Source organism: Miniopterus natalensis, chromosome 2, assembly GCF_054644295.1.
Source record: "Miniopterus natalensis isolate mMinNat1 chromosome 2, mMinNat1.hap1, whole genome shotgun sequence".
Lineage (NCBI taxonomy): Eukaryota > Metazoa > Chordata > Mammalia > Chiroptera > Miniopteridae > Miniopterus > Miniopterus natalensis.
The window spans coordinates 171261637-171280020 of NC_142082.1; the positions used below are offsets into that span (position 1 = coordinate 171261637).

Sequence of the window (18384 nt, forward strand, 5' to 3'; positions counted from 1 at the left end):
CTCCTGCCGGAAGCCTAAGTTAACCGGAAAACAGAAAGAGCCCGGCAAACTATTTTCAACAATGCACCACCCCTAACTTTGGAAGCGCATTAGTTTCATTTATTCTAACTCATTTACTGATCTTTTCACCGCCGAGGCCAAGGTACCGGGGAGAGCAGTTAGCGCAGCAGTGACTCCGGTGTCTGAGTTTCGGTACTTCCGGGCTGCGGCCGGAAGGGGGCCTAGGGGGCGCGGGGGCGGGGAAAAACCTTTCCTTCCCTTGAAGAGGCACTTGGGAGGGCACGTAGCAACAGCTCCTCGTTAGTATAGTGGTTAGTATCCCCGCCTGTCACGCGGGAGACCGGGGTTCAATTCCCCGACGGGGAGGTTGTCTGTTTTTTCTAATCCGCTCCCTATTTTCCTTCTCATTCAGCTACAAATACAACATGCTAATTTTTTGGTAAATGTGTCTTTTCTAAATGAGGACTTTTAAGCTTTTTGCTCACCATGAACTAAATGCTTACACGGCGAGCAAACGCTTTATATTGTTGGCCAAGGGAGAAGAAGGGGGGAAAGAAAACGCTCAGACGAGCCTCCGGGCTCGCTTCCAGCCGCCGGCTGGCTAAGGCTGCGCGTGCGCAGCGGCTCCCCGCCAAATTCCAACTGGAGGGAGGTCGCGAACTGGCCTCGCGGAACGCGTGGGGGGAGGGGAGCGAGGGCGGAGTCTCCGCCCCTAAGGGGGCGGTAGGAACGGAAATCGCCGGCTGAGGAAGAGGAAGGACGGATTTCCTCCGAACGTGGGGGCGGGGCCAAACGGAAACTCCTTTCTCTGGCCTGGGCTCGTTCTGTCCCAACGTGGGTGGAAGGCTAGCGGTCAGCAAAGCCTTGGTGGCAAAGGTATCACTCTCCACCTCCGACCTGGACTTCTCGGAGGGGCAGGGGAAAAAATGAGGGGACCGGTGGGGTGCTTGGGAGAGACGCCATGTTACCCGAGTCCTAAGAAACTGCGCGAGCCACAGCCCAGCAGGACCTCGTGGCGCAACGGTAGCGCGTCTGACTCCAGATCAGAAGGCTGCGTGTTCGAATCACGTCGGGGTCACGGCTTTCCCTTTTTCTTTCTCTTCAACCGCTGGTTTCTAGGTGTTCCCGCCATTTTTTGAAAATTCCTTCAATTTTTATAACTAAGCCTTCCGCGTTGAAATGTTACCCTAGAGATTCGTCCTCTGCAAAAAACAACAAGGCTCAGTCTATATGGTAGAGCCTTACGGCTGATGTTTTTTGAACTGTTTCGCCTTCAGATGTGAGTTTTCTGTCGTTTAACATGCATAAGGCGTAGAAATAAGGGCTCTCACTGCTGTGCCTTGGTGGGCACTTCAGTCCACGGTGGCCCTTAGCAGGAAACGTACAATGTGCTGTGCGAGATGTTTTTCCAAAAATGGTTTTAGACCCGTTTGCCTTTTGAAAGCAAGAAAAAGGTATGATTTTTTTTTTTTTTTATACTTTGAGTATTGTAATAGTTTTAGTCCGTGTGTCAGGCACTGTAAACAACCTTACAATATGCGATTAATGTCCCACTTTTACAGATGAAACTGGCACACAAAGGAATAGTGACCTAGGTTTCCACGCAGGTGACTAACTCCAGATGCCCCTCTTTACTAAACGTTTTATGATAAAGGTGCCAATAAACTGTTGAAAGAACGTGCTGGAAACGGTTGGACTTAAGTGACTCACCGATGCACCGTATTTTCACTATTTCATACCGGCGGTGCCAAGTCAGATAACCGCTTCCAACTACTGTATTCATCTCTTTAACAGCAGGGAACGAAGCTGACTCATTCACTTTGTAAGCTTCAGAACTCTTAGTACTACAGGGTTCCCTACAGGTATGTGTCAAATATTTGTTGCACAAAAAAATTGCAAGACTGTGAGAAATTAGTATTTTTAGATTTTTATTTAGTATGTTCCATCAACTTCCTGAGTTTTTTTCTGTTCAGTGTTTTGAAAATATAAAATGTTAATTTCTCAGGATTCTACCTAATATAGCAGTATAGCTGGAACCTGTATTTTCACTTTGTATAGTTTGTTCTTCCTTCCCCTGTTTGGTTGGATTGAGATTAGATCATCAATTTCAACAGATATTTATGGACTCCCAGATGTCTATGATGAGTCTGATACTGTGCTAAAGCACTGAGGGAAAGGACACACTGAGTAAAAATGGGTTTGTTTGTTTTTTGAGCAGCAGGAGACAGATATGTTAAGTAACCAAATACCATAATACGTAGTTTAATATCCCAAGAATCTGATTTCTTCAACTACAAAAACAGTGGTTTAAATTACTTTGCTAGGGCTACTATAGCAAAATATCACAGACTGGATGGCTTAAACAACAGAAATTTATTTTCTCAGTTTTTGGAGACTAGAAGCCTAAGATGAAGGTGACAGCAAGGCTGGATTCTTCTGAGACCTGTTTTTGACTTACAGGGGGCCACCTTTTCACTGTGCCCTCACACGGTCTTTCCCTGTACTGGCACACCCCAGTACAGCGGCCCTTAGTTGATCTTAGCTGTGTGTCCTCTTATAAGAGCCAGTCAGACTGGATTAGGGACCACTCTAATGGGCTCATTTTAACTTAATCACCCCTTAAAAGGCCTCATTTCCAAGTACAGTCCCATTTTGAGGTACTGGGGTTAGGGCTTCAATATGCAGATTTCAGGGGGACACAATTTAGCCAGTAACAAAAGTTATGTTCTTTCTCCCCCTGGCAACCTTTGCATATACAGCATTTATCTGTATACAACAATACTTGATCTTAGTTTGGACCAAGCATGTTATTTCATTTGTACAAAATCATGGTCTTGTGAGGCAGACCCAGCAGGTTGTATGACCTTGTTAATCATTTTGTTATGGCAGCCCTAGCAAACTAATACAGCGTGTTTGGAGAACTGCTAGTTCTCCAGTAATGGCTGGAGAGGAAGAGAGAAAGCTGGAGAGGGAAACAGGAGTTCAGATCACTCAGGACTTGGTGTGCCATTCTAACTCATTTAGATTTTATTCTGAGGGCAATGCCGAGCTATTATTCAAGAATGTGAAATGGTTGGCTGTGGCTTTACAAAGAATGTGAAAAATGGCCTAGAGTTGTTGTTTCCAGACCTGCATCCTGGGAAAAAGTAAGGAATGCAAATTTTGCGGCCATACCATAAACCTACAGACTCAGAAAACTCTGGGGATGGGGCTAGCAACCTGAGTTTTAACCAGGCCTCTCAGGTGATTAAGATGCAAGCTAATGTTTGAGAAACACCGGCCTATACAGCAGGGCCAGGCTGGAGGTCCCACTTCACTCACAGAGTTGCTAAGGGAATCAGGTAAGATAAAATACATAAAATTGTAAAGCAGTATATATACAGATTATGAATACTGCTATAATTCTAAAACTAGCGCTTCATAGGTTCCAGCTTCCTTCCCAAGACTGGGATGTCTGTAGTTTCTTAGAATGGCTGATTTGCTGACTTGCTCCAACACTTCATTTTAACTTAAACTTCTGCAATCATTATATAGGAATGATGTGAGCAAAGAGGCTCTGGAATAGACAGATCCATGTTTGAATTACCAAATCCTGACAATAGCTCTGTGATTTTATTTCATGAAAAATTTTCCAGGCTATCATTTATTCTCCCAAATGGATTTATTCACCAGTACAGAATGCTTTGAGCATTTATTTCACCTGTTTAATAAGCTAGTTTTCTCTTTTGAGATCATTTTTAATCAGTTACCTAAGACTGATATACTCTGGATGAACTGAAAAAATGGAGCCTTTGGAAATGCAAAACTGACAGACTGAATTCTGATAAGCCACGTGATACTCTGGTTTCTTACACACTTTCAAAAAGAAAAGTAGTTATGGTTATAAAATCATATGTATTCATTGTAGAAGTCTTGAGAAATATAGAAATACATAAGGAAGAAAATAAAAATCACCTGTGCCCCCAACACCTAGAGTGAATTACTACAAATATTTTGGTCTGTATTTAGTCTTTTTTTCTTTGTATGTATTTTTAAATATACACATATCCATACATATTTTAGTTTTTTATAGAACTGAGATCTTACCCTAATATGGTTCTTTATCTTTTCTATTTGTTTTTTACTTAATGCTGTATTGTGAACATTCTTTCATATTATTAAAAAATTTTTAAGAACATGATTTTTATGACCATGTATTTTGTCACCTCTGTTTGAGGTGACATCCTTAAATTCACAACTAAGTCGTATGCAAAACAAAAATGTTATTTTTATATGTGATGTTTTGATAATGAAAAAAAAGTCAGCTGTACCTTAATAGCATTAAGAAATTCAAACAGGAAAAAGGAAGCAGTCATCCAAGTGATTCAGAAAAAAAGTTCTGGAAGAGTTCTCTGACAAAGTACTTCAATTTTTTAAAAATTTATTTTAAAAAATTTTCTTTTTATTGATTTAGAGAGAGAGAGAAACATAGACTTGTCCCATTTATTTATGCATTCACTGATTCTTATACGTGCCCTGACTGGGGATCAAACCTGGACCTTGGTGTGTTGGGATGATGCTCTAACCAACTGAGCTACCCAGCAAGGGCTTTCAATTTTTTTTAAGCTGTGGCTTCACATAGAAATATCTTTCCACTGTTTGTCCAGGTTTTAGTTATCAATGCTGTAACATTTAAACATTTAAAAATTAAAAGAGGAAAAAACCACCTAATACCTGTTTTAACATAAATGATCATTTAAAAAAATTATTTATATTGGATGAATGTAACATAAAACACCAATCTTTTTTTTAAATTCGGAAATGTCACAGGAGATGACTAAAAGAATCAAGTTCTTAAGAAAGAGAGAAATATGAGATCCAGAGTACAAGTGGTGAAATTCACTCGGATAGAGGGACACTTCTTCCACTGAACTAAGAAAGTTGCAAGAGAAAATGATTGCAGATTTGACCATCTGAAGTTGAAGCATTCCCCACAGATGTTTTCTCAAGCATGAGGCAGTCACCAGTTGAAAATGGGGAGAGGTGGGGGGAAAGGCATGTGAGTGATTTGTGGGAGAGAAGTGAAGGTGTGAATCCAGATAGCTTTTCCAGCCAGTGTTGAGTGCTCCTATGAGATCTGACGTCCTAAATTAAAACCAGCAAGCCCTGTTGTATAACTTCCCCAGGAATATTTGCTACTTGGTTGTAAGCAATGAGGTTTGTTTCAGCAGGGTTCAGTCCAAGCAAGGTTGAGGTTCTTCCAAGTAAGAAAGATAAAGAGACATTGGGAAAAGAGTTAAAAAACTATAAAAGGCTGATTACAAGAATTGACCAGGGAACCTAAGTCAGATGAGTTGGAAGTGATATGACGGCAGAAACAGGATAATCGACATTTTGAGAGTGTTGGGGTTAATGGACTGGAAGTCTGTTACGTCAGTGAGAATACAATAAATGAGCCAAAGTGAAAAGGAGAGCAATTGACAATCAGGATGAATGAGATTGAGATTTAGAAGGTGAAACAGTTATTGATGACGAGGGTCAGGTTCTTACCACAGGGGTGGATGTATTGGATGGAACAGAGGAACAAGTTGTTGGAGATGGAGAGGTCCAACATCTAAGAGGCCAAGTGTTGGTGCTGTGTGGGTCATCTGTAAGAATGTTGAATTTATACCCAATAGACAAGCAAAGATGGTGAGGAAAACCTAGAGCAAAGAGCAACAGTGTAATTTCTGAGGGAGAGTGGCCAAGAAGTTGATAAATGATAGTAGTAAAGGTGGTAGGGGGTGATTTAGCCAGATAATATGAACTTCAAATATTTTTGAAGGAGGAATGAGAAGAAATAGTTTGGAAGTAGTAATCAGAAACAAAGAGGCCAAATTCTAGACCCAACCTCGTGGCCTTAAGGTACATACAATATGAGAAAAAATAGCCTCTACTTTGGAGATCTACAGCAGAGTCAAAAGCAAAGATTAATTTCATCACTAAAAATAGGGGTGCTAGGGACATACCTGGATGCCTCTATGATATCAAGTGTGATTCTGATAACTCATGAGTATGGATGATGTAGAAAGGCAGTCACAATGATAGCTTATAACATCCACCATGTTTCCTGAGAAATGTAGAAGCTGCAGGTAACCTCCTGTTGATAGTGTCCCCGGAAAAGAAAGGGAGAGAGAACGAATGAAAGGGTATGAAAATGATGTTTTTGCTCAGGGAATATTTATTTCAGGCATCTAGAATACAGTTTTTTGTGAATTATCTTTAATATTGGCCTAATGCTATGCCTATTTAAAACAACTTTCAGATGCAACAGGTGATTTTTTTTTTTTTTTGCTTGTGAAAAATAGGATTAACTATTGCCTCTAAATATTACACTGCCTGGACATTTTCTGGTGCAAAGGCCTTATGAGAAAAGCAGAGTTCCAGTGCGGTATCCTTGGGTGATTCTCTCAGGTGGTTCTGTGACTCCAGCATTGTACTCCACTCACATTAAGGTGAAAGAATATTGCCCAGCTGGGTGTGGCTCAGTGGTTGAGAGTTGACCTAGGATCTAGGCAGTTGGGGTTCGATTCCTGGTCAGGACACGTGCTGTGGTTGCTGGCTCATCCCCAGTGGGGGGTGTGCAGGAGGCAGCCGATCAATGACTCTCATCATTGATGTTTCAGTCTCTCGCTCTCCCTCTCCTTTCCCCTCTCTGAAGTCAATAAAGATACATTAAAAAAAAAAAAAAAAAAAAAGGTGGAAGAATATTATCCTCAAGTGTCAGTAATGGCACCTTCTCTGCAGAGCCACTTGGGGGACCTAGCTGCCCCAGTATCCTCAGACCATAGGAGCCTGGAGACCCTTCCAGTTAGATCAAATCTGGCCCTGGTAACCGAACCTTTTCACTTAGAGTAACAAAACTTACTTCTTAAAAACTATTAGTACAGTTAAACCAGAGCCAAACTCTGCAACTATCAAGGTAACTATTTAGCAGGATAATTTGCAGAGATTATGCTCAGGACTTTGTTGCTCTAAACATTGTAATTTGAGACTATACTGGAAGAAGTAACTGAACTGTAGCAGCACAATGCACATTGGGAACATGCCACATGCATTAATTACATTTGTGAGGTTACCAGTATGGCAAAAGCATGGTCCTTTGCCACTCAGCTCAGTCTCCCCTCTGAAGATAAACTTTCGAAGCTTGCTAATTAAAATACAATTTTTAATTTGTATTACTGAGTTTAACACTATGGCTTAAATATATGTAAATACTGAGTTTTTTTTAAAAAACAAACAACAAAAAAATATATAATTGCCTCAAGGAAAATAACCCTTCATTAAAAGAAGTGTTCTTCCACTGGAACAAAATAAAGTGGCTTAATCCATAGGAAGCATTTTTAGTGACAGCGTTTAAATTTACTCAACCAGGCAGAAATCAGATAAATGTTTAAAAATCCTTTTTAAGCAGCTTATTAAACTAGTTTGGAGATCAGAATCTGGGGAAATTATTAAGATACCCTTAGAGCCAAGGTCAGCTTCTTTCCTTTTTTGGAGGAAAGCATCGTGAAACATAAATTCCTAAGAAATACAAATATTTGCCATCAGTGGTATTTTTCACGAAGACGTTTTAATTGTAGCAAATTTTTGAGACTCTTACCCAGGTTTTAATTTGAATCAGTAATGAGATTAGAGTTCAGTAATGTAATTAGGCCTAATTATAGGTCACTGGGTATGATTAAAATCTAGCTTGTACCTACCTCAGTTATCGTAAGTTGCCCGTGAAGGCATTCCTAGATGTCTCCTTCAACTTGGCTGTATTATTAAACGTTAGGTTGGATTAAGTTATGGAAAGATACAGGTGGAGGGATCTAACTCAGACGGCTCCCAACAAAAAGGCAGCTGAGCCCCAGCTAACTTCAAACGTAGTAATTCAGAAATGCCCCAACCTTTTGGGTAAGAAGCAAAAGGAATATTTGACAATGCAATTTTGTCACAAATTCAAGGGCAGTTTGAAGTGCCCAGGAGCCGAGGTCTGGCTTTTCCTGAATTTCGGGAACAAAAGAAGCGTTCGCGAGCCGAGAGTGCAGAGGTTGAAATGTACTCGGAAGTCAATCAAAGCCGGGAGGCTGAGCGCCCGCCAGCGCGCCCCGCTCCTCCGCCCTCCTTCGGGGCCCGCGGCGGGGACGGCCAGGCTGCGGCTATTCTTCGGGGGTCAGCGTCCGAGGCTGAGCGAGGCCCAGCGCCGGCCTCGCAGCCGTCGGCCGCCGACCCGGGAGGAAGGCTTCTTCCCCAGCGAGGAAGGGGAGGAAACGGAGCACAAAAGCAGCGCGACAGGTTCCTTATCAGCGTCGGAGGGGAAGGGTGGAGAAAGGGGAAACAGAAACGGGCCGGGCGTCGGGGCTCCCGCCCGAGCGGCTTTTAAACTGCGTTTCCACCACCTCTCGCAGGGCGCCGCGGCTAATGGAACCCGCGCGAGGCGTCGGGCCAATCACCGCCGCGCTTCCTCCGGCCGCCGGCCAATGGCGGCGCGCGTTCTTGGGGCGTGGGCGAAGCAGCCTGCTCTCCTTGGCTGTGGAGTGTTGGCTGGGGTTGGTGCGGGCTCCTGTCTGGGCTGCACTTGGTCCGCAGTTCTGCTCCGGGGGCTTTTGTGTCCGGCCTCTGCTTTGCTTTCTGTGTGCGAGTTGGGGTTTTTTTTTGTTGTTTTTCTCCTGCTCCTCGCGCTGCTCCCCGGCGGAAGCCGTGAGGCTCAGAGGCGGCAGCCCCCCCACCCCCAGGCAAGGAGCGAGCGCGCCGGCGTGAGCGCGGGTGTGACGGCTGCGGGGAAGGGGATTCGCCGCCGAGATGCCGGAGTTCCTGGAAGACCCCTCGGTGCTGACGAAGGAGAAGTTGAAGAGTGAGTTGGTGGCCAACAATGTGACGCTCCCGGCGGGGGAGCAGCGCAAAGACGTGTACGTGCAGCTGTACCTGCAGCACCTCACGGCGCGCAACCGGCCGCCGCTCGCCGCCGGCGCCAACAGCAAGGGGCCCCCGGACTTCTCCAGCGACGAGGAGCGCGAGCCCACCCCGGTCCTCGGCTCCGGGGCCGCCGCCGCGGGCCGCAGCCGAGCCGCCGTCGGCAGGGTAAGGACGCCCGGCTCCGGCCACAAAGGCGGCGGTTTGGCGGTTGTCGCTCCCCGCGCGCTCGAGGTCCTCCCTCCCAGGCGCCCCCTCGGGCCTCCTGGGCGGCGGGGCTGGACTCGGGCCCTTCGCCGCGGGCTTGCAGGCCCTGGAAGGGGAGGGCGCTGGAGAGGAGAGTCCCCAGGCTGGGGCCGCCGGGCAGGCTGCTCGGCCGAGCGTGGCTGGGAGGCGTGAAGTTGGCGCGCGCTGAGGGGCGCGGGGACGGGCGCGGGCGGCCGGCGGCCCTGGACCACCGGCGCGGGACTCGGCGTTCGGACGGCGCGTAACGGGCGGGTTTCGAAAGCGCCGAGGAGGGGTCAGCCTGAGACGGCCCTGGGTTACCTTCGAACGTTTCCCGCCGGCAGCGACTGGCGGCACAGTCTCAGAGCGCTCCCTGGAGGGCGATTGGCGCATACTAATTGCTAACCAAAATTTGAAATTAATTCCCGCCTTTTTATGTGGGTGGTGGTGGCTTTTTTTTTTTTTTTTTTTGCATCTGGAGGGCTTTTTGAACCGTTTATGTTTTTCTTGTTTGTGTTGCTCTTATTGCAGCAACAGGCTCTCAGGCGAGGGAGCGTTACTCTAAAATGAGCATTTAAAAGTACGTCATTAAGCGGTTATCATAGACGTGCAAACATTTTAAAATTCTAGAATTCTGGTTATTAAGGGGTTGGATGTTTGGATATTTTTTTTCTTTTTGGTAAATTTTGTACAAGGAAAGCAAAGACTTCGGAACCTTGAGAATGTTTATTTTATGACATTCTGATAATGTCGGTGTCACAATTTGGAATATTTGATCCCGGGTAAATCTCAGATTGACTCCAGCAAATGGATATTTTGTTTGAGAAGTTTGTTTTTTGTCCGGTGGGTGTCTATAGGCTGTTTTGCTGGTGTGAATCTGTCTAGTTAGACTTCAAATCCTAACAGAATGTAGTTAAAAGGAGTGATTGGGGTAAGGGACGGTGCTTTGTGAGACTTGGAATGTGCAGCTTGGAGTTGTTGCTACTAATTACTAGTAAAGCTCAAAAGTACTTCTTTCAAAATTATGTTGTTAACTTTAGTTTTTAGAAATCTGTCTGATGTGCTTTCTGGGCTACCCAGATAGAAATGAAAGAAAGATGTAATAGATACGGTGTAAGTTAATTGAAAATCTTAGCCCAGAGAATCTTATATCTTAAGTCAGTGCCTGGCAGATTGTACCAGGTAAGTATTTGTTCAGTAAGTAAAAGACTAGCCACACCTTACTGTGTCTGATGTCTTGTTCTGTGGACGTGAAGAAAGCCACTTGACTCTTCCATGATGAACAGAAATTTACTTTTGAAGTAAAGCATATCCCTTATCTGTTTTTCCCCAGCCCCTCTAAAAAAGAAAGTAATGCTCATATTATTTCAGTAAAGATTTGGTTGAAAATGAATTTTTCTCCATTTAAATCTCTACACTTTTAAAATATAACAGATCTTCTGCAGAACCCTATCTTGATCTGTGCAAACATTATTCTTGAGCCATGAAAGTATTTGGTTGTATGTTTTAAAATAGGATTACTGTTCTTATTTTGATTACTCATTTTATACAAAAAAAAACCACACCACCTTGGTTTTGATGTTTGTCCTTCAGCTAGTTTCTAAAAGAGAGTATGCCCAACCTACCCTGTGTTCTTTGGGTTGTAAGAAGACCTGAATGTAAAAATTTTAAATTTCAGTTTAATTATTCAACGTTTTTTAGTTTCTACCATATGCTCTTAAGTACTGGAGGTGGATTTTTTGCTGACCCTGTTTTCCACCACAGTTTAATTTTTTGGATATTTTTGTAATGTAATCATCATGTTTGTTATTTTCTCATCTCCACAAAATTCTCATATTATCCAAGTTGTTCAGCACTATGCAAATAAGCTCTGGGTGAAAGGAATTAACATTTTAAGAGAACTTGCTATGTCCAGTGGCATGCTAAGCCCTTTATATATCATTTAATGCTTTGATACATATAGAGAAAAGCTGTTAGGGCCTCTCTATTTGAATATTTAAAACTCAAAAAATGTGTACCCTTGGCTAGGCTTAATAGTGTGAACAACTTGAAGAAGCTAATAGTGATAGTTGGCCAGTAGCATCATCTGTTTTAAAACACATTAAGTAAAATTGAGTTATAATTTAGCTTAGGAATCTAAGAGTTTGTCAGGCATAGGAAAAATATGAATATACAGGAAAAAAAGGACCTTAAGGCATTTATAATAATAAAGTTGTGCTCTATTGAACGTTCCTTTTACCTATATAACATTTTATGTTTTAGTCATGGTTAGCCCTGTGTTTAGTAACTATATATAGATTCACATTTCTTAAAGAATATTTACAATCTAGGAGAAAGCCAAATTATGTTTGAGAGTTACAGAAAAGGCAGTTTTTTTAGGTGGTGGATTTTTAACATATTAAAAGAAATCAAACATTTCTGTATGTGGACTTGGCCAAAGGTAGAGCAGCTCAACCAACTGAGCTCCACCTGCCAGGAATATTTTTAAAGGAGAAATTGTTTTTTTCCAGTCATTGTCGTGGTCTCTTAGATTCATTTGGTGTAATATGACAAAAATGTTAACGCGTGTCCAAAATTTGGTTTTGGGTTTTAATTTTCCTGTTTCTAAGGTTTTTATTTTATGCATATTGTTGATACCAGTATTTTTAGGTGTTGGGATTATCTAGATTGTCAACACAAAAATAAACATTTACAGAGTTGGTGCTTCCTGTTCTTTCCAAGAGGCAGAGCACTGTATCTGTTTTGAATCCAGTGGAGCATAACATTCTTCAATGATGTGATCTGGTCAGGATTATGAATTCTTACCAGGAAATATTTGAAGATATGGAACAGAATACAAAAAGTATGCCAATGATGGTAAATAATAATTAAGCCATAAATTGGCCATCATACTCTACAATAAAGTGTTAAGTGTATAGGCTTCTGAATCAGGATTATTGATTTAAATTCTAGCCCTGGCCAGTGTGGTTCAGTTGGCTGAGCATCACCCCATCACCTGGAGGTTGCTGGTTTGATCGGTGGTCAGGGCACATGCCTGGGTTTGGGGATCTCCATCCCCAGTAGGGGGACTGCAGGAGGCAGCCTACTGATGTGTGTCTGTCTGTGTTTCTCTCTTTCCCTCTCTTCCCTTCTCTCTCTGAAAATCGGTAAAAACATTTTTAAAAATTCTAGGTCAATCACTTATTTAGATGACCTTTAACAATGAACATTGTCTATTAGATGTTCAGTTTTCATTTGGAAAATAGGAATAATATAATAGCTACTTAATTATGTTGAGGCTTGTAATAGGTTACATTTCTGAAAGTGTCTAGTGCTCAGCAATTTATACTATTACAACGTGATTTCTAAGCTTTTTTGTTTTTATTTTAATGCCAGAACAATACAATGTTACCATAATATATTTTTCAGAATTGGGTGAGGTAAATTTGTGAAAGTTATGTATACATAGTCTGTTCAAATTACTATACAGCATAATATGCAGATTGCCTGAGTTACTCGTGCAACTTTGTACTTCAGTTTCTTCTCTTGCAAAATGGGGATTTTAGTATCTATCTAAGGATTTTTATAGTTCATTAATTTAGTACATATGAGTTTAGTACAACTTGGTACATAATAAGTACTCACTAAAATCTATTTTACAACAATAATTATTATACTTCATCTTTGCTATTACGGGTAGAGATTTAAAAGTAAGTAACTCACACATGATGATATGCAACTGTTGGGTTTTAAAGTTGAAAAAGATTTTAGAGATCACCTGGTAGTTGGGAAGAAACTGCAGAACAGTGCCTGGCACATAGTAGGTACTGAGTATTTTTGACTGAATGCAACTAAGATTAACATGATTTAGTTAAAGGAGCAAAGCTTTCTGCAAACAGGAATCAGTACAACTACTGGTTCCTTCCTCATTGAAACTTCTGGCTTGATAATTATGTTTACCACACTACCTGTCTCCCAATTTTTATTCTTATTAAATTTGATATTTCATAAAATGGCATTACTTTTCTGGAATTTTTCTTCCTACAAATTAAAAATAAAATCAAGCAGCCTGTTATGAATCCTGCTCTATTTAACTTACTTATTCCAATTTATTGACCTCTAATATTTCTTTGTACAGCTGTGGTTTTTCATTGTTTCAAGAAAATAAAGAGTTGGTTTCCTGCTTCGATTTTATAATCCTCTATTGTTTTTAATAAGAAATGAATTTTAAAAAAAGTGACTTTTTTCTCCAAGGTTGGCACTTTTCGTTCATTCAACAAAACATCTGTCAGGTGCCTATTCCTGTGTCAGGCACTCTTTATTTTAGATGCTTGGGATACAAATATAAATATAAGGCTCCTGCTTTCTACTACCTTATTAAATGTTGCATTCAAAATTACCTGAGATACTCGTTAAAATACAGATTCTCAGGCCCTAATAGAGCTCATACTGGGGTAAGACTTTAAACGAGGTAAGTTTTCCAAAACTTTTGAGGTTTTGATAACAAACTAGACTTAGGGACTATTGCTCAAGTAGGTCACCATCTGGGGAAGATAAAACATTTATGCAAATAACTAATAAAAAGTAGGCTGAGTGTCAAAGAAAGATTTCTTGAAAACTTCAGGCTATTACATGAAGTTGAAATTTCTGGATGTTTTGTTGATAGTAGAGTTTGAACATTCTTATGGTGGGACGGGTTATCTACAAGTAATCTGTACCTGATTGGTTTTCTTTGAAGTATTTATGTTATACAGTGGAGTTTTTGTTTCTAGCCTAGCCACACATTTTGGAAACTCAAGTAGATCACTAACATGGGAGTATGTCTGTTTGATTTTAAAAAGTCTTTTCTCTAAAGACTTCAAGGTTTTGATAATACAGAACTTTTAGGCTCTAAGCAACTATTTTGAGATCAAGGTGTGGGTTGCTTCAAGATTTGAGCCTAATCTAGGTAAGAGCAGTATGTACAAGAGTAGGCAAAAGTAGGTGTACAGTTGTAATACAAATAAATAATACAAGGAATAAATAGTAATACAAGAATAAACTGTTTCGTGTACTCACAACTGTAAACCTATGTTTACCCACCCCTGTATATTAAAGCTTTCTGAAAGTACCCTCACTGGTTTATCACAGCCAGGTTTTTATTGAAGATTTTTTTTCTTTTTTAAAAAAATATATATCTTTATTGATTTCAGAGAGAGGAAAGGAGAGGGAGAGAGAGATAGAAACATCAATCAATGATGAGAGAGTCATTGATCAGCTGCCTCCTGCACGCCCCCGACAGGATCAAGCCTGCAACCCAGGCATGCTCCCTGACTGGGAATCAAACAACGGTTGGTGCTCATCAGCTGAGCCGGGCCCAGCCGGGCAAGATTTTTCTTAAATTGATATCATTGTTCTTATTAGCAGCTGTCTTTAAAAAATAATGTCTCATAATTTTGTCTTATGCAGTATTCATATTTTTATTTGGTTAAACAAATTCTAATTCATGGCCAAATAATGTGATATTTGCTTGGTTTCTAGGTTTGTAAAAATATCTCCAGACAATGAGTTACTTTTAGGTTAGTCAGATTGCCAAGGCTTAATATAACTATAAATCAACTTGAAGGTGAATTTCCATGTTTATTGTATACAGTGTTATTTATATAGTAAATGAACATTTTAAAATTCATGTTGAAATGATAATGACTTTGTTTACAGAAAGCCACAAAGAAAACTGATAAACCCAGACCAGAAGATAAAGATGATTTAGATGTAACAGAGCTCACTAATGAAGATCTTCTGGATCAGCTTGTGAAATATGGCGTGAATCCTGGCCCTATCGTGGGTAAGTTGATAAAATTTTAAATATATTTTTTATGAAGCGGTACCCCAAACTGTTTTTCGCTCTTGTCTAGCCACTTAAGTTCAGGTCCTATGGGCCAGTCTGTCATTAATCATTTATACGACCAGGACTTCAGTTTCCTTAACTATAAATGATGGAAATAAAATGAAGGAATTGAATTAGACAATCTCCAAGATAACCTCTGTTGTTGAGATTGTTTCATATGGTGTTCACCTTACATTACTTGGTGAGGCACATGGGTCTTATAGGTCAGTTGAGGAAAATCTGAGGTAACATGACTGGCCAGATTCATTCAAATCAGTAATTTAGTACAGAATTGTTAAGATAACTCAAGCTAATCAATTCCCAGAATTTTCAGTTATTAAAAGTACCATTTTATTTTTTAATATATCTTTATTGATTTCAGAGAGAGGATGCAAGAGGGGGAGAGAGTGAGACTGAAACATCAATGATGAGAGTCATTGATCGGCTGCCTCCTGCATGCCCCCTACTGGGGATCTAGCCCACATCCTTGTATGTGCCCTGACCAGGAATCTAATTTCCTGGATCATAGACCGATGCTCAACTGCTGAGCCACACCAGCCAGGCAAACAGGAGAAAAAATAATATGTGCGCATGGGAGAATCATAAAGTCTTATTTTGGTTGGAATTCAAGAGTGATACCCTGAAGAACAAACTAAAAAGCGAAACCTTGGAACTAAATACATTGGATTTCAGTCATTTAGTTACTTCTGGTGATTTTGCAAGGCTGAGTGTGCCTTATTTTTGGAGGGTCTTGGCAATAACCTCAGGGTGAGGAAGGTCTACATATTTTTATCTTCTAAGTTACATAAAAGTTTTTGAGAAACACAAGATTTGTGGGTTTTTCTTCTCCTATAGGTGTAGTTGCAAATAAGTATTTAGAATGTTATCTTTCTTTTTACTTACTTGTTGTTTTTTTAATATATCTTTATTGATTTCAGAGAGAGGAAGAGAGAGAGAGACATCAATGATGAAAAAAATCACTGATCGGCTGCCTCCTGCATGCCCCCAACCGGGGATCAAGCCTGCAATCTGGGCATGTGCCCTGACGGGGAATTGAACCTTGATCTCCTGGATCCTAGGCTCACGCTCAACTGCTGAGCCATGCCTGGCCGGACTCTTTTGATTTACTTAATAACTGCTTCTAAATAGATGGTATTTGCCTATTCATATAAATACCAGCAGACATTTTATACCCTTTTTAAATTTAAATTTATTTAGAATACCAAAAGGGAGATGTTGAAAAATGTGTGTTATTATCAATATACATTAAATTACATGTTAGTATACCAGCTGTTTATTTTCCCCCCAGCTATATTGAGGTATAATTAACAAAATTGTATATATTTAAGGTATACAACTTGATTTGATATACATAATCATTGTGAAATGATTACCATAATCAAACTAATCGACCCATCCATCACCTCACATAGTTTTCTTTTGTGTCCTAGGAGCACTAAAGGTCTACCTTCTTACCAAATTTCAAGTATATAATACAGTGTCCTTAACTGTTACTCATGTTATACATTAGGTTTCCATAACTTACTTATCTTGCATAACTGAAATTTTGTATCCTCTGGCCAACATCTCCCCATTTCCCCCTCCCTAGCTGTTCATCTCAAGGCTACTTATATAACATTTTGAGAGGTGTTGTTTCTAAAAATACATATTAGCATTTTATTCATCTTGTAGAAATCAGAGAAGACATACATCTAGTGTAAAACAAAAAATAAAAGCTATATTTTGGTTTTAAATTGTCATTGACATTGAATTGTGTTAAGAATTTGTTTAGCCCAACCAGAATGGCTCAGTTTATTGGAACCTTGTCCTGTGCACCAAAAGGTTGCTGGTTCAGTACCGAGTCAGGGTACATACTTGGGTTGCAGGTTCAATCCCTAGTTGGGGCACATACAGAGGACAACTGATGGATATTGCTCTCCCTTCCTTTCTCTAAAGCAGGGATGGGGCCCTCAAAATCATTTGGTCTGGCCCGGCCATACAAAATTATTGACTTAAAAATTAGCCTGCTATATTTGGTCAAACATTTAATTGAATTTATTGAATTTCGAGTCCCGCTTACGGGTTGCCTTGGCAGGGATAGACTAGATGATTTCGCAGGCAGAAAAAAGGTTTCCCATCCCTGCTCTAAAGCATGTCCTTGGGTGAGGATTTAAAAAAAAATAATTTGTTTATGTTCGATTTTCCTTTGCCATCTAATTGTTATAATTTGTTACACGTTTTCCATAAAATATCATTCTAACTGCAGAGTAGTTATATTTAAATGTGACTTAACACCTTAAATTTGCACAATTGTTATACAGTAGATTTCCAGAACTTATCATCTTGAATACCTGAAATTTTGTATCTTCTGACCATCACGTCAAACTTACTTAAGTTTTAAAAATGTGATTTATAGTATTCCCATAACTGGATGGCTATTTATAGGTGTATTAATCTCTTAGAGTTGTGGGATATTTTGTTTTTGTTTTTTAATATGTTTTTATTGATTTCAGTGCAAGAGAGAGAGAGAGAAACATCAGCAATGAGAGATTCATTGATCAGCTGCCTCCTGCACGCCCCCTACTGGGGCTTGAGCCTGCTGCAATCTGGGCATGTGCCCTGACCAGTAATTGAACCCTGATCTTCTGGTTCATGGGTCAACATTCAACCACTGAGCCATGCCATCCGGACGAGTTGTGGGGTTTTGGTCACAGTAGTTGAGTACAATCTATTAATAAAAATAGTTTTTCTACAAAGGCAAGTACTAGAGAAAATATATAAGTCCAAAACTTTTCAGGCAAAAATACTCAGTCGTACGTGGCTCTTCATTAGGTGACCTAAAAAGACCTGTATTGATCTATGTATTCCATGCTATAAATGAAATGTAATTACATGTTAGAATACCACAAGGATATCTTTTTATAAGTAAGTTCACTATATAGCCCTAACCGGGTGGTTCAGTTGGTAGGGGCGTGTATGGGAGGCAACTAATCGATGTCCCTCCCTCCCTCTCAAAAAATCAATGAAAACACATCCTTGGGTAAAGTTTTTTTTAAAAGGAGCCCTGGCCAGAGGGATCAGTGGTTAGAATGTTGGCCCGCACACCAAAGAGTCTTGGGTTCGATTTGTTGTCAAGGCTACATACCTGGGTTGCAGGTTTGATCTCTTGTCCCAGTAGGGGCACGTGAAGGAGGCAGCCATTTGATGTGTCTCTATCACATTGATATTCTCTCTCTCTCTCTCCCTCTCCCCCTCTCCCCTTCTCTCCCTCTCTCTCCCTCTCTCCCTCTCCCCTTCTCTCCCTCTCTCTCCCCGTCTCTCCCCCTCTCTCCCCCTCTCTCTCTTCCCCTTCCCCTCCCCCCTTTCCCCCTTCCCCTTCTCCCTTTTCACCCTAAAAA

At 40.8% G+C, this 18384-nt stretch overlaps 1 protein-coding gene and 2 non-coding genes across 5 annotated transcripts in view; all 3 read left to right on the forward strand.

Moving 5' to 3' along the window:
- The first annotated feature begins 294 nt into the window (after window positions 1-294).
- On the forward strand, window positions 295-366 carry TRNAD-GUC (transfer RNA aspartic acid (anticodon GUC)). Its single transcript has one exon. It is a non-coding gene; the product is annotated as a tRNA-Asp (tRNA).
- A 640-nt stretch (window positions 367-1006) lies between these two features.
- Window positions 1007-1078, forward strand: TRNAW-CCA (transfer RNA tryptophan (anticodon CCA)). The gene has a single exon. It is a non-coding gene; the product is annotated as a tRNA-Trp (tRNA).
- A 7449-nt stretch (window positions 1079-8527) lies between these two features.
- Window positions 8528-18384, forward strand: part of TMPO (thymopoietin) — a 28172-nt gene continuing 18315 nt past the window's right edge. For 2 of the 3 annotated variants that reach the window (XM_087814841.1, XM_087814842.1), the window contains exons 1-2: window positions 8533-9084; window positions 14818-14944. In XM_087814841.1, coding sequence (XP_087670967.1) covers window positions 8806-9084; window positions 14818-14944 — 406 coding nt within the window. In that variant the 5' untranslated portion in view covers window positions 8533-8805. Of the gene's footprint in view, window positions 9085-14817; window positions 14945-18384 lie in introns of all 3 variants that reach the window. The other variant, XM_087814840.1, reaches the window with a different exon arrangement.